This window comes from Apodemus sylvaticus, chromosome 10 (genome assembly GCF_947179515.1).
Source record: "Apodemus sylvaticus chromosome 10, mApoSyl1.1, whole genome shotgun sequence".
In the NCBI taxonomy this organism is placed as follows: Eukaryota; Metazoa; Chordata; class Mammalia; order Rodentia; family Muridae; genus Apodemus; species Apodemus sylvaticus.
Window position 1 is genome coordinate 97,746,429 of NC_067481.1, and position 14,184 is coordinate 97,760,612.

At 54.4% G+C, this 14,184-nt stretch overlaps 4 protein-coding genes across 5 annotated transcripts; 2 read left to right on the forward strand and 2 right to left on the reverse strand.

Moving 5' to 3' along the window:
• Nucleotides 1-229: 229 nt before the first annotated feature.
• On the reverse strand, nt 230-3,951 carry Cldn6 (claudin 6). Of its 2 annotated transcripts, XM_052195301.1 has the most exons (3): nt 3,813-3,951; nt 3,390-3,453; nt 230-1,626 (listed from the first exon to the last, which is right to left on the reverse strand). In XM_052195301.1, exon 3 carries the CDS (start codon nt 1,607-1,609, stop codon nt 950-952), a length of 660 nt encoding a protein of 219 aa, XP_052051261.1. In that variant the 5' UTR covers nt 1,610-1,626; nt 3,390-3,453; nt 3,813-3,951; the 3' UTR covers nt 230-949. The 2 variants fall into 2 exon arrangements, with proteins under 2 accessions (XP_052051261.1, XP_052051260.1); XM_052195300.1 differs by lacking the exon at nt 3,813-3,951 and having other exon boundaries at nt 3,390-3,496.
• Nucleotides 3,952-5,232: 1,281 nt separating this feature from the next.
• Tnfrsf12a (TNF receptor superfamily member 12A) lies at nt 5,233-7,227 on the forward strand. The gene is made up of 4 exons (XM_052195808.1): nt 5,233-5,385; nt 6,075-6,179; nt 6,422-6,556; nt 6,649-7,227. The coding sequence occupies exons 1-4, from the start codon at nt 5,292-5,294 to the stop codon at nt 6,702-6,704; spliced, it is 390 nt and encodes a 129-aa protein (XP_052051768.1). The 5' UTR covers nt 5,233-5,291; the 3' UTR covers nt 6,705-7,227.
• Nucleotides 7,228-7,462: 235 nt separating this feature from the next.
• On the reverse strand, nt 7,463-8,806 carry Hcfc1r1 (host cell factor C1 regulator 1). The gene is made up of 3 exons (XM_052195810.1): nt 8,623-8,806; nt 8,015-8,143; nt 7,463-7,805 (listed from the first exon to the last, which is right to left on the reverse strand). The coding sequence occupies exons 1-3, from the start codon at nt 8,706-8,708 to the stop codon at nt 7,706-7,708; spliced, it is 315 nt and encodes a 104-aa protein (XP_052051770.1). The 5' UTR covers nt 8,709-8,806; the 3' UTR covers nt 7,463-7,705.
• A 30-nt stretch (nt 8,807-8,836) lies between these two features.
• Thoc6 (THO complex subunit 6) lies at nt 8,837-14,038 on the forward strand. Its single transcript, XM_052195807.1, has 13 exons — nt 8,837-9,170; nt 11,682-11,797; nt 11,884-11,948; nt 12,037-12,140; nt 12,229-12,266; nt 12,341-12,389; nt 12,492-12,563; nt 12,641-12,743; nt 12,979-13,028; nt 13,102-13,164; nt 13,248-13,358; nt 13,440-13,574; nt 13,771-14,038. Exons 1-13 carry the CDS (start codon nt 9,132-9,134, stop codon nt 13,849-13,851), a joined length of 1,026 nt encoding a protein of 341 aa, XP_052051767.1. The 5' UTR covers nt 8,837-9,131; the 3' UTR covers nt 13,852-14,038.
• Nucleotides 14,039-14,184: the final 146 nt, after the last annotated feature.

The following is a 14,184-nucleotide window of genomic DNA, read 5'->3' on the forward strand; positions in this document are numbered from 1 at the left end:
TCAAGTCTAGCCCAAGCGCCACCTGAATCAAAGTTGCTCAGCCCCCTCCCTACCCAACCTGGGAATAAAAGCACATTGTAAACGACCCTCCCCTGGTCTGTGAAAGAAGGGTGTGTATGGTGGGGGAAGGGGTCTCCAGCCGGTGAGCAGCTGGCTTAGACCATGAACTGGCTTCTAACTCTACCGAGGCTGGTACTGAACACCAAGAGACGCAACCAGGAAAACATCATAAGAAAAAAAAATCTTGTTTTATTTAGTAAAACGTTGTGTGGGCAGGGAAATGTGCAAGGTTAGAGGTATGGGGGGGAGGGTCTATAGCACAGCTGGGAGAGTACACAGTAACCTTGGTGATGGGATTCAGGGGCCAAAGGTTGGAAGTCTCAGGGTAGAAAATTCTTTGGTAACTTATCACCTGCCCTTCCAGGACTGGGAAGAGAAGTCTGACCAGGGCGGGGGCAGTCTGTCCTGTGAGTTACCTCCAGCCACAGCTGGGACTCTTGGGACAGGCCATTTTGAGAAAAACAAAGGCCAGATTCACAGGCAGCTGTAAGCCACTTTGCACAGAAGATGGCCAGAATGAAAAGACGCAGGAACTCAAATGTCTCATCCTTCCAGCCGCAGTAGCTAAAAGCGAGAGAGGCCAGCAGCAGAGAGAGGTGGAGCTCGGACTCAGGCTGAGGCAGGAACACTTCAGCTGGAGGTCAGTCAGATGCACAAGGAGAGGAGAGCCCGCCTCAAAAGCAGGTGGGACCAACCCAAGGGGCAGGGTGCCACGCGGCTCACTGGTGGAGTGCTTGCCTCCTGAATGCGCGGGGCCCCAGGTTCAATACCCAGTACTGCAAAAGAAAAACAAGAAAGCAAGACACCCCCCAAACCTACTCAGCATCCTTTCCTGACTGCTCAGCTCAGGTTCCCCCCCGGCTTGTAGAGCCTCACTCCGAAGTGAGCATCACACATAATTCTTGGTGGGGTATTCAGAGGGGCCCCGAGAATGTGGGACAGATGTAGAATAGCGGGCCATGTAATGGCCGGGTCCCGGGGTCCCTCCAGAAGAACAGGCACAGCACAACAGACCCCCGCCTAGCAGCAAAAGGCTCGAGGCCGCCCAGCCCAGGTAGAGGGAGGCCCCCAGCTCCCGCTTCTGAGCGTCAGCAACCAAGGGGTTGTAGAAGTCTTGGATGATGGCGTGGGCAGTCCAGCAGACAGGAACGAGGGTCAGGACTCCGGAGATGACGAAGATGATTCCAGAGATGAGCACCAGGCGAGACTTGGAGTTCTTGTCTTCCACACAGGTAGTGCACTTGGCTCCGGCCAGGTACACAAGCAGGCCAAGCAGGACGATGAGGAGGGTGACCACACAGAGGGCTCTGGCAGCCTGCAGGTCCTGGGGCAGCGCCAGCAGTGAGTCGTACACTTTACACTGCATCTGGCCAGTGCTCTGGACCACGCAGGACATCCACAGCCCCTCCCACACCATCTGGGCCACGACGATGCTGTTGCCGATGAAGGCGGTCACCTTCCACAGTGGCAGGGCACAGGACACCAGGGCATTGACCCAGCCAAGTAGGGTCAGGACGATCCCCAAGATCTGCAGACCAGTAGAGGCCATGGTGAGGTGGAGGGGGGCTGTATAGTGTGGAGGAGATAAGAGGAGAATGAGGTTAAAGGTCGGCATGTCTGGACATCCGTCTCACCTGCTGTGAAACGAGGACCCAGCACCTTGACAGTTGGTGCTATGTCCTGCAGTGTGGGTTAGATACATTCCCCGGGATCAACCAAGAGCAAAATAGGTATTTGATTCTTTCCTAGACTGTGACAGGTGGAGAATGAAATCTTGTTCTCTTGCAGGGGACAGGAAATGGGACATATCTGAAGCACAGGCTAGCCCACAGCGACAGCTACATTCTAGTTTTTGTTGTTGGTTTTTTTTGTTTGTTTGTTTGTTTTTGTTTTTTCTAGACAGGGTTTCTCTGTGTAGCCCTGGCTGTCCTGGAGCTCACTCTGTAAACCAGGCTGGCCTCGAACACAGAAATCTGCCGACCTCTGCCTCCCAAGTGCTGGAATTAAAGGCGTGTGCCGCCACTGCCCGGCTTGCATTCTAGTTTTTAGGTTTGCTTTTTAAAATCTTGGCTGAGACAGGGTCTGATGTAGCTCAGGCTGGCCGGCCCTAAATTCCCTGCATAGCGGATGCTGGCCTTGAACTCCTGATCCTTCTGGGTCTACCTCCTGAATGCTGGGACTGCAGGTGTTTATCACCAGAGGTGTAAACACCTCACCCAGTTACAGCCGACTGCAGGCAGAGCTTTGGCTTTGTGTTTGCCCGGCAACCTTTCTAGGAGCTGAGCCACATCCTCAGGTACATTTTTTGTTTGTTTGTTTTTCGAGACAGGGTTTCTCTGTGTAGCCCTGGCTATCCTGGAACTCACTCTGTAGACCAGGCTGGCCTCAAACTCAGAGATCCGCCTGCCTCTGCCTCCCAAGTGCTGGGATTAAAGGCGTGTGCCACCACTGCCAGGCCCTCAGGTACATTTTATCCGAACCAAGAGAATCAGGTGTGTAATTTCTGGAAGGTCAGACTCTTGCTATAAATTTCAGGCCCAACGTTATCAGTTCGGCACTCAGGAGCCCTGAAGCTTCTTCTGACCACCCAAGCAAGCTTCAAGTGGAACCCCCAGCTCTGTTTCAGGGGGACCTAATTCCATGAAATGCCCCCCTCCCCGGGTTCCAAGGTCACTTCCTCCCAATCCCTGGTAGTTGCTGGAAGAAGCCCTTCTAGGCCCGGCCCACCCTGTAGGGCAAGAGATAAGGAAAAACAAGCCCTTTTACCGCAAGGCAGAGTTTTCTAGGCTACCAGCTCATTCTGGGTCCACCTCCACCTCTAAGGGTCAGGGTGCACGCTTCAAGGCGGGGGAGCATTCTTTTGAAAAAAAATTTTTTTTTTGGTTTTTCGAGACAGGGTTTCTCTGTATAGCCCTGGCTGTCCTGGAACTCACTCTGTAGACCAGGCTGGCCTCGAACTCAGAAATCCACCTGCCTCTGCCTCCAAAGTGCTGGGATTAAAGGCGTGCGCCACCACCGCCCGGCTCTCTTTTGAGTTTTAGACCAAAGGCCCTGCTACCCCTCTCGGCACAGCTTGAAGGCGCTAAAAGTCCAAGACCCCAGTGCCTTATGTGTCAGGATGCACCTGTGTCCTTCACTCCGCACTTCACGCTGCTGATACGAAGAGAATCGGTTCCGCTTGGCGCCCTGCTGTGGCTCTCCATTACCCTCGGTTCTAAATGTCCACCTTGCCCCTAAGAATGGCAAAGGCCCCTTTCGCCTCCTCTCTCACTGGCGGCCTCACGCTGGAGACCGTTCTCTCCCTCTCCTCTCTGTCCCTCTCTACTTACCGAATGCTCAGGCAGCTCTGTCTGCGGGCGTCCTGTCCGGCTTGGCCACCCCTGATATCCGAGCCTAGGAGTGCGAGACCAGGAGGGGCTTAATGGCGGCGCCCGCAGCTGGGTCCGCGCCTGCAGGTGAGGGGGAAGGGAGTCCCGCCCCAAAGTGGCCAAGCAGGTGGAGGAGGGGCGTCCCAGGTTTCGGTGTCTTTGTCCCAGGGGAGGGGGAGGGGCGTTTAACTTTTCCTGGGCCGCGGGGACTCGATCGCCTCGCGGGGCTCGACGCAACCCGCTCCTGCCGAGGGACATGCCTCCCCAGGTGGCCGCCCCTAGGATCAAAGCTTCAGCACTTTACTCGCGCCCCCACGCACTCGGCCACATCCCCCTGCCTGCGTATTTTCACACCCACAATTTACACACATACCCCAGGCTCACCTGCAAAAGAGACTGCTAAGATTCCCAGGTGGAAAGTAGGAAGGAGGGCGGAGGCAAGGGGTCTTAAAGTCTCAGTGACGTCACTGGACCACCTCTCTCTGGGAGGAGCAGAGACCCCTGCGGCGACCGCCACCTGCGTGCGTTTCCCAAGTTCCCTCAGTTGCTGACTCCGAGGGCGGCACCTGCTGAGGTCAGTAACCTGGGCTGTGACTTGAGACTTCACTTTCCCCAGACCCAGTTTCTCATTTTGCGAATGAAGACCGGTCTGTGTGTTACCTAACGACACATTACTTTTGAGGCTTTTTTGAGGATTGGAGTCAGGGGGCGCGGGGGGGGGGGAGGGGAACCTGTCACACTGCATAGTTATGGTCAGAGTTTGTTTTCTGAGTTCTCAGAGTTGTTGTCTTCCACTCTGTGGGCTGCAGGGACCGAACTCAGAACCCAGGCTTGGCAGCCGTCCACTGAGTCATCTGGTGCTCTTATGTTGTTTTTGTTGTATTCCCGAGGCACTTAAGAAAGCAACATATATGGCCAAGATGACACATGCCCTTAATCCCAGGGCTGGGAAGGCAGAGGCAGGTGGATCTCTGTGAGTTCGAGGCCAGCCTGGTCTACAGCGTGAGTTCCAGGACAGCCAGGGCACAGAGAAACCTTGTCACACATACACACAAAGGCAGCATGTGGGTCTGGAAAGATGACTCACAGGTTATGAGCCTTTCTGCTCTGACAGGTGACAGGTTTTTTAAGCCCAGCTGATAACCAACCACCTGAAATTCCATTTCCAGGAGATCTGTTGCCCTCCTCTGGACTCCAGAGACACTCAAACATATGTCACACACACACACACACACACACATACACACACACACACACACACACAAGATATCTTCTAAAAAAGAAAGTAGTGTATATATATATATACTTGCGGTACTGTGTACTGATACTGGAGAATGCCGAGATCAAGACCTGCCGAGATCAAGACCAGCCTAAGCTATACAGCTAAAAAACCAAACCAAACCAAAGAAACTCTGGGTGTGGTGGCGCCTGCCTGCAATCCTAGCATACCCTGGCATAGAGTATGAGATCTCGGCTCAAAACAAACACACAAACAAACCCAAAAAACAAATTCGAACAAAGCAAACAACATAAGGGATGTGTGGATATAACTCAGTGCTCGCCTGATATGTTTGAGCCTCTTGTCTCCACCCCAGAATTGCAAAATAATGGGCAATCAAATCTAATTTATTTGGACTTAAAAAGAGGAAAACCCTTATAACTGATTTCATCTGCTCTTGGAGGGACTGTGTTGAATGAATGGTTTAATTTAACTGCTTACTCTGGCATAGCTAAGCGGAGTGGCTGCTGGGGCGGGGCGAGGCAAGCTCCGCCCCGGAAGGCGGGGGCGGGGCGGAGCCGCAGCCCTGAGCCCCGGCCGGCGGGTAGTGGGAGCAGACCGCTCCTGCCTCTGGACCGGCAATCATGGCTCCGGGTTGGCCGCGGCCTCTGCCGCAGATCCTCGTGCTGGGATTCGGGTTGGTGTTGATGCGCGCCGCGGCCGGGGAGCAAGCACCAGGTATGCACGGCTCAGAGGACGGTAAACCTCGGACTTGTGGGTGGTTAGAAACGGAATTTGGGTGCCCGGAGAACCGGGTGAAACCGGGAAGACACGAGGATCTGCGGTCTGTGCTCTTCGGGCAGCGAGTTCCGAGTGAGGAAGGTCTCACTCCAAGTTTTATTCGCAATTCGAGCTTCAGTTTCGCTACCTGTCCAATTGAAGCCTGGGGGTCTTCTGTCCCAAGAGTGAGAGCCAGAGTAGAGAGAGAAAGTAAACTTGAGGGCAGGAGGTTTGTTTTGGGAAGGGGGCACGCCCTCACACTGGTCTGTAATGGGGTCTGTCCAGTCCTGGTACCTAAGAATCGCGAAGGGGCAATGGGGACTTTGCCCTCTATACCATGTGGGGGTGCCCCTTCCATCCGGTGACTTCAATGCCCAGTTATGCGGGGGGAGGGACTGGGGTCGGGCCCGGTGCCCAGGAGTGAGTCACACTGTGGCGCGGGGGGAACTGTCCCCCCTCCCAAGTCCCGCGCTACCCGACCCCCTCCCGCACTGCCGCGTCTGGGTCAGGCGGTGCGGTCACCTGTGAGGAATGCGGGGGTGGGGGGGCGATGGTGACTCACGTTATTCGAGCCGACTGACCCTGACCTCAGCCCCCAGAATAGCCGCACCCAGCCGCCAGCTTCTGACCTGCAGCCCCCTCCCCAGGCACCGCCCCATGCTCTAGCGGCAGCTCCTGGAGCGCGGACCTCGACAAGTGCATGGACTGCGCTTCTTGTCCAGCGCGACCGCACAGCGACTTCTGCCTGGGATGTGAGTGGGGGCGGGGGCGGGGGCGGGGCAGGTGGCAAGCGGATCCTAGATCTGGGTAGTGAGTTGTTGGGGCAGAGAGAAGGGTTGTCGATTCTGTATAAATCAGGGAAGACTGCCTGAGGAAGGGGCTTCTATCAGGGTGTGTGTGTGTGTGTGTGAGTGTGTGTGTGAGTGAGACCCCCTTGAGGGCAGACTGGACTGGCGTCCCAAGGGCAAGATCTGATTTGAACCCTGATCACTAGGCGCTGCGGCACCTCCTGCCCACTTCGGGCTGCTGTGGCCCATTTTGGGAGGTGCTCTTAGTCTGACCCTGGTTCTGGCGCTGGTTTCTGGTTTCCTGGTCTGGAGACGATGCCGCCGGAGAGAAAAGTTTACTAGTAAGTGAGCTCTCCACCCTCACTCCTCCCACGCCCCTCGTCACTTCCCTAATGGTCCCCTAACTACGACAACCCCACTTCTTATCTTCCAGCCCCCATAGAGGAGACTGGTGGAGAGGGCTGCCCAGGTGTGGCACTGATCCAGTGAGGAGCGCCCGCGCTGGTGCCCACTCATCGTCCATTCATTCATTCTGGAGCCAGCCTGGCCTTCCAGACACACGCGGAGCCAGACTCTTTCAACCACAAGGGGGCGGGGCGAGGTGGTGACTCACCTCCAAGGACTGGGCTTAGGGTTCAGGGAGCCTTCCGAGGTGTCTAATTGCCCTGCCTCTGGTTCCGGGGCAGACTGGGTCACAAAGCGACCCATACTAAGCATCTGCAGCGTTTGCACAAGGGGATCTCTTGCTCCCCACAAGTCCCGGCGGCCTGGCTGACTTGAGGGGCAGACACAACACTGGGTTCCACCCACTAGGATGGACTATAATGCCACTACCCCGAGTTTTAGCCCTGGGAGTGGGTCAGATTGAGGGACCTGTTCTTAACACTAAGGGGGCTGGCCCCAGTACACACAAACACAACCCATCCCCCAAGGGGGGTGTGATATTTATTGTGGGGATAAAGTTTGGGGGGGAGGGAGACAGACTTATTAATAAAAGAATCTTTAACTTTAAATGGTCTGGAGTACGGCCTGATCCCCAATGACTCCCCAGAACCGGAGGGAGGGAGGGAGGGAGGGAGTCAGTCGGCCACTGCGGGGGCGGGGGTGAGGCTCTGACTCACACATTCTCAATGCCTGGAGCCCGGCCTGCCAGGACCTGGCTTGCCCTCACCGTTTTCCAGGGAAGATTTTTGAGGAGAAACCCCAGCGTCCAGCACCCCGCCCTCCCCAAAGGCTGCTGAGAAATCTTCAACTGTTCACAGGTTTTTATTTACTAATGGGGTGACACTTTCCCAGGCCGCTTCTCACTGAGGGTCCCACCAAGCTCTGTGTCTTCCAGTCAGGGGAAGGTCCTGGTGGCCAGGCACCTGGTTTGGAGAAGGACTTCATCCCTTTCTGGGAGTTGCTGGTCTTTGTTGTCAGGAAGAAGATGGGGAGGGACACAAGCCATCAGCACTCAGCTCCATGATGTCCCCAGCTGGGGATGCAGGCTAGTAGGGACTGGGGGTATCCCCCAGCCTCAGCAGCCTGAGGGCCTCAGGAATCAGGCTCCCGGGATAGCGCCAGAGAAGCAGCTCTGGGCAAGGGCTCCTGAAAGAAGAAAAAAGAGACTGAAAGACCAGAGCAGGAGGCTGGCCTGGCAGAGCCACCTCCTACCAGGACCAGGTCACCCGGAGCCAAAGATGGAAAACAGCACAAGTTGGCTAGAAGCTAAAAATAGCGCGATGAGGCAGAGCGTGAGGAGGGGCTCTGAGGACCGGATGTGATCCTCCAGAAGGCCCTCAAGGGGAGGTGCCTACCTGAGTGGTGGCAGGGCTTCGGGGAAAGTCACAGGGGGGCTGCAGTAGGGGTGGTCATTATGTAGGCTGAGTCGGGAGAAATGGGTGGCCATGTTCTCCTCAGACAGGAACTGCTTGTGCAAAGGTTCCCTGGGGGAAAGACCAGAGAAGAAAAGAGGCAGGGATGTTGAGAGTGGAGGCAAACTCCTGCGGACCAAAGGTGCTATCTTGGGAGCCCCGTCTGCCCCTGCACTTAGAAGTTCTTCTCCAGGGTTCTCCGTGTTCACTGGCACAGCTCCTCGGAAAGGGGAGCTGGGAAGTAGCGCCAGGTGTAATCCACCCTCTTTGCCCCTTCCCAAAGATCTGTCCACCTGAGTCTACAGGGTAAACCAGGATCCCAGAACCAACCTTGTCTTGTGTGGCCTAAGCCACCTTCCTCTCCCAGGCTGTACACCAGGTTACCTTGGAAATCTTGACCTTGGCTTCCCTCCTTCAACACAAGCTCAGCACCACGGTTTCCTACACCGCCTCGCCACTTTCCAGAATCCCCCTCCTGACCAGCCCTGGATCCCCCCAGCCAAAACTCCAGCCCTCCGCTAGTCCGGCCCACTCCGGGACCAGTTACGCACCTGGCATCCAGGCGGCGGGTCACCCCAGTGGTGGCCCGTGGGTCCCGACTTGGGGGACCTCGCTCCAGGGGCTGTTGCAAGATCATTACGGCTCAGGGTCCTGCAGATAGAGGGGTGGGATTCACGCAGCAGAGGCGGAGCCTTTGAGGGCGTGGTACAGCGCGAGGGGCGGGGCCACCGGCGTGCGCACTGGAGACGTTTTACGCAGGCGCGGAAGACGAGCCGTACGAGGTTAGAAGGCGGGACAGGTCGGCGCGGTGGGGGAGGGGATCCGGCGTGGCTGGACAGTTCTGGGCACTGCTTAGCATAAGAGTGCTTCGTGGAGTTCTAGGTTTCTGTGGTTCGAGACAGCACTGACCCGCCGCCTTAGTTGTTGGGCGATAGGCAGTGCCAGGTCTTGGGGCGCAACGAGAAGAGCCACCCTCAGACACGTCCGGAGTCGAGAGGTTGTGTCGCGCGTCGAGAGATTGTGTCACACGTAGAGCCCTCTGGGACTTGTAGTTCTCAAGATGGAGCATGCCACACCGCTCGCGGTGCCTCTGGGTCAGGTGAGTCGACTGTACGCACAGTGCCTTCTGGGGTTTGTAGTCTTGCTCTGACATCTGACCCTGGAGTGTTCCAGAATACCCAGTGTTCAAAGGTGGTTTGTGGGACTCGTACCCTGAGGCCCCAAAAAGTGATCCCGAACTTTGGGATCTAATAGTGACTGAAGGATTAGATGTCGGTACATTTTACTGTGCGGGATAATAGAGCCACTTAAAAAATTTAGCGCCGTTGGAGGTGGTGCCACACTTAAAATCCTAGCACTGGGAAGGCAGAGGGAGACAAATCTCCTATGAGTTAGAAACCAGCCTACTACTTAGCGAATTCCACGTCATCCAATGCTATATAGTTAGACCCTGACTCAAAAAAAAAAACAAAAAACATTCATCGTAATTGTACATGAGGCACCCCTGCCCCTTTAAACCCAGGGTCTTGGGCATCATAAGAACGTGCTCTATCATTTAGTTACACCTCAGCCTGCTGCTTACTGTTGTGAGACAGTCTTGTAAGTCTTGAACTTTGTTATATACTAGAGAATGACCTTGAACTTCTGTTCCTCTTGCCTTTACCTCCCACTGATGCTCCAGGCTATTGGGTGTGCTGCAAAGCCCAATATATACAAGGCTGGTGCTCAGACACTGGGCTTTGGGTAAGGATAGACTTTCAGACTGGAGAGAGCGCGGAGGATCTGAGCTGGCCCAGCACTCTAGTTCCAAAGCTTGTAATTGCCTGTTAACTCCAGCTACAGGGGATCTAATCCCCTGGCCCCTGCGTACTCGCTTGTATATACTTCCCTCACATATTTATATAAAATACAAACAATTAAAAGCAGTCAAGTAAATCTAAAAAAAAAAAAAAAAGGAAGAAAAGAGAATGCTCTACCAGTTGAGCACTTACCCTCAACCTTAAGAACCACTGCGCCTGCACACACACACACACACACACACACACACACACACACACACACACACAGGTATTTTGAGACAACGTTTCTCGTGTAGACTTGGCCTTGTTTTTACAGAGATCTGTCTGCTGCCTCTCAAGTTCTGGGATTAAAGGCGTGTGTCACCACTGCTCATATATATATATATATATTCGTAATATTCGTATGTATGTATATGGGCAGTATATATAATATATGGGCCAGAGAGGGTTTCTTTCTTTCTTTCTTTCTTTTCTTTTTTTTCTTTTTTCTTTTTGGTTTTTGGGGTTTGGTTTTTTTTTTGTTTTTTTTCGAGACAGGGTTTCTCTGTGTAGCCCTGGCTGTCCTGGAACTCACTCTGTAGACCAGGCTGGCCTCGAACTCAGAAATCCGCCTGCCTCTGCCTCCCAAGTGCTGGGATTACAGGCGTGCGCCACCACTGCCCGGCTGCACCCTCGTTTTTTAAAGGTTGATTTATTATTTTGAGTCACTTAGTTTTTTGAGATAGGGTCTGAGATATTTCAGGCTGGCGTGGGGTTTGTCACATAGTGGGAAGTGTCCGCGTGCCGGATCCCAGGCTACACGGGCGTGCTTGCTCTATGCAGTGTGCTGTGCTAAGCAGGCACCTTACCAACTCAGTTCCATCCTTAGCGTGTATCTGAGGCCGGCTCAGGTAGCCTGGGCTGCCTTTGAACTCGCTGAGGATAACCTTGAATTACCGCCGATTCTCCCGCCTCCAGCTATCACATGCTGGGCTTACACTCTGTACTGTCCCCTCTAAATCCTCTCACAGTTTATTAGTTTACTAATAACTAATAAACAGTTGCCCTCTGTGCCCCGGGTGGGAGAGGCTTGGTCTTGCTCAAGTGTCAGGCATGGCTCCTCAGTTCTTCTCTCTTCTTGGAGCCCCTCCTGCGCGGGCTGATGCCTGTGGGCCTGACTAAGGCAGGCTGAGAAGCCTGGGCCGGGGAGACAAGCAGAAGTCTGTAGGAGGAGGCCACAGATTTCTTAGAGTCTTTTTTGTTTGTTTGTTTGTTGGGTTGGTTTTTTGAGACAGGGTTTCTCTGTGTAGCTCTGGCTGTTCTGGAACTCACTCTGTAGACCAGGCTGGCCTCGAACTCAGAAATCTGCCTGCCTGGTGAGATGGCTCAGTGGTTAAGAGCACTAACTGTTCTTCCAAAGGTCCTGAGTTCAAATCCCAGCAACCACATGGTGACTCACAACCATCCGTAATGAGATCCAATGCCCTCTTCTGGTGTGTCTGAAGACAGCAACAGTGTACTTACATATAATAATAAATAAATCTTTAAAAAAAAAAAAGGAAATCTGCCTGCCTCTGCCTCCCAGAGTGCTGGGATTACAGGGGTGCACCACCTCTCTCAGTGATTTATTTATTTATTTATCATATGTAAGTACACTGTAGCTATCTCCAGACACTCCAGAAGAGGGTGTCAGAACTCATGGATGGTTGTGAGCCACCATGTGGTTGCTGGGATTTGAACTCAGGACCTTCGGAAGAGCAGTCAGTGCTCTCAAGCACTGAGTCATCTCTCCAGCCCCTTTCTTAGACTCTCTCCATCCACCCTTCCCACAGGCTGAGGTGTTCCAGGCCCTGCAGCGACTGCACATGACCATCTTCTCCCAGAGCGTCTCGCCCTGTGGGAAGTTTCTGGCAGCTGGCAACAATTATGGGCAGATCGCCATCTTCAGGTACCCTCAGCCCTGATGCCCACTACACGTGAGCCCTGGCACTCGTGCCTCCGTGGCTTTGACGTGCCTCCCCACCTCTCTTTCAGTTTGTCTGCTGCCTTAAGTTCAGAGGCCAAAGAAGAAAGCAAAAAGCCCATGGTGACCTTCCACGGTGGGTCTAGCTGCCTAGTGTGGCTCAGGTGACCTCGGGAGAGAGAAGGGCGCACAGGGGCTCACGAGAGTTTTCTGTGTCTCTCTAGCTCATGACGGGCCCGTCTACAGCATGGTCTCCACAGATCGACATCTGCTCAGTGCTGGAGACGGAGAGGTCAAGGGCTGGCTTTGGGCAGAAATCCTCAAGAAGGTAAGAAGTCTGGAGACTGGGGCGGAGCTGGGCTTCCCCACCTCAAGAGGCCGGGGGTCAGTGTTTCCTCCTGTGTTTCTCCATGAAGGGCTGTAAGGAACTGTGGCGGCGCCAGCCTCCGTACAGGTGAGCATGGTGGTGGAGGCAGGTGAGGTCACGGACACTCTCTGTGATTTTGACTCTTCTCTTCCTCTACCTAGGACCAGCCTGGAAGTCCCTGAAATCAATGCCTTGCTGCTTGTCCCCAAGGTCTGATCTCTTTGTGACCATTCTAGATCAAGCATTGATCCTTTACCCTTTCCCTACCCTGAGGGACAGGGACTTTCAGCTCTCTCCTGCCTCCCTCCATAGGAGAACTCACTCATCCTGGCTGGGGGAGATTGTCAGCTGCACACCATGGATCTAGAAACTGGGACCTTCACAGTGAGTAGGGCTCTGGAGGCAGGTCTGGGCCTGTGCCGTGCTTCCTGGATCTCCTGAGCCATCTCTCTTCCCTGCAGCGGGCCCTCCGGGGCCACACAGACTACATTCATTGCTTGGCACTGAGGGAACGCAGCCCTGAGGTATTGTCCGGTGGTGAGGACGGAGCTGTACGGCTTTGGGGTAAGGAAAAGTCTAGTTAGAAGGTAAGGTAAGCTAGGCCTAGTGGCGTATGCCTTTAACCCCAGCACTTGGGAGGCAGGCTGGTCTACAGAGTGAGTTCCAGGACAGCCTGAGCTTTGTAGAGACGTTGTCTAGAAAAATAAAGAAACAAAACAAAAAATAAGAAAGTGGGGGTGGGGGAGGTCCTCAGGCTCTGTGGCTCTCCGGGAGCCCTGGTGGTTTCATTTCCTCACAGATCTCCGTATAGCCAAAGAGGTCCAGACCATCGAAGTCTACAAGCACGAGGTGAGGAGAGACTGTCCCCGAGTCCCCTTTCTCATCCGTCCTCAGGCGCCCTCACGTCTTTTCTCCTTCCCAGGAGTGCTCGAGGCCCCACAATGGGCGCTGGATTGGATGCTTGGCGACCGACTCAGACTGGATGGTGAGCGGGGCAGAGTGTGGGGTGGAGTGTTCCCTGAACGTCCGCGGCTCACAGTGACCGGAGCCTGCCACCTTTCTGCGCAGGTCTGTGGAGGGGGCCCAGCCCTCACCCTCTGGCACCTCAGGTCTTCCACACCCACTACTGTCTTTCCCATTCGAGCACCACAGAAGCATGTCACCTTCTACCAGGACCTGGTGAGACCCTGTCTTGATTCTGTCCCACTCTCCAGTGCCCCCACCTAGACCTGACCTAGACCTCCTCTTTGTCCTCCACAGATCCTGTCTGCTGGCCAGGGCTGTTGTGTCAATCACTGGCAACTGAGTGGGGAGCTTAAGGCCCAGGTGCCTGGCTCCTCCCCGGGGCTGCTCAGCCTGAGCCTCAACCAGCAGCCAGCAGCCCCCGAGTGCAAGGTGGGTCTAGGAAGGGCCGTGGGGCCTCACGGGGCCCGTGGGGTGGGTGAGTTAGCCGTGGGGCCTCATGGGGCCCGTGGGGTGGGCGTGTTAGCCGTGGGATCTCACGGGGCCCTTGGGGTGGGCAAGTTAGCTGTGGGATCTCACGGGGCCCGTGCGATGGGCGAGTTAGCCATGGTGTCTTCTTTGCCTTTAGGTCCTGACTGCATCGGGCAACAGCTGTCGTGTAGATGTCTTTACCAACCTGGGTTACCGAGCTTTCTCCTTGTCCTTCTGACATTGTGAGCCTCCATTTTAGGAGCTACAGTGATGTTTGTGTTTTGGGATGGGGGTCTTATACTTTAGCTCAGGCTGGTCTGGAATTCTGTGGCTTAACTTGGTCTCAAATTCCTGTCTGAGAGTTAGATATGTGAACCATTACATTCAGTTTTTATTTTTCTGACAAAATAAAATTTTAGGCTTTTCTTGTTTGCATTTTCTTCCCAAAAATGGAGACCGATTAAGTATAGTGATTTATATATTGCTCTGACTTATCCTTACACATAAATACCCATCCCCACCCCTCTCGCACAGATGGGGCAGGACCTGGCGCTTAGAAAAGATAGCTCTA

Coding starts and splice junctions, on each gene's coding strand:
- Tnfrsf12a (XM_052195808.1), top strand. CDS start 5,292: ATGGCTCCGGGTTGGCCGCGGCCTCTGCCGCAGATCCTCGTGCTGGGA. Junction 5,386..6,074: donor GGCCGGGGAGCAAGCACCAG/GTATGCACGGCT, acceptor CCCCCTCCCCAG/GCACCGCCCCATGCTCTAGC. Junction 6,557..6,648: donor CCGGAGAGAAAAGTTTACTA/GTAAGTGAGCTC, acceptor CTTATCTTCCAG/CCCCCATAGAGGAGACTGGT.
- Cldn6 (XM_052195301.1), bottom strand. CDS start 1,609: ATGGCCTCTACTGGTCTGCAGATCTTGGGGATCGTCCTGACCCTACTT.
- Hcfc1r1 (XM_052195810.1), bottom strand. CDS start 8,708: ATGATCTTGCAACAGCCCCTGGAGCGAGGTCCCCCAAGTCGGGACCCA. Junction 8,144..8,622: donor ACCCGCCGCCTGGATGCCAG/GTGCGTAACTGG, acceptor TCTTTCCCCCAG/GGAACCTTTGCACAAGCAGT. Junction 7,806..8,014: donor GAAGCCCTGCCACCACTCAG/GTAGGCACCTCC, acceptor TTCTTCTTTCAG/GAGCCCTTGCCCAGAGCTGC.
- Thoc6 (XM_052195807.1), top strand. CDS start 9,132: ATGGAGCATGCCACACCGCTCGCGGTGCCTCTGGGTCAG. Junction 9,171..11,681: donor TCGCGGTGCCTCTGGGTCAG/GTGAGTCGACTG, acceptor CCCTTCCCACAG/GCTGAGGTGTTCCAGGCCCT. Junction 13,359..13,439: donor TCACCTTCTACCAGGACCTG/GTGAGACCCTGT, acceptor TGTCCTCCACAG/ATCCTGTCTGCTGGCCAGGG.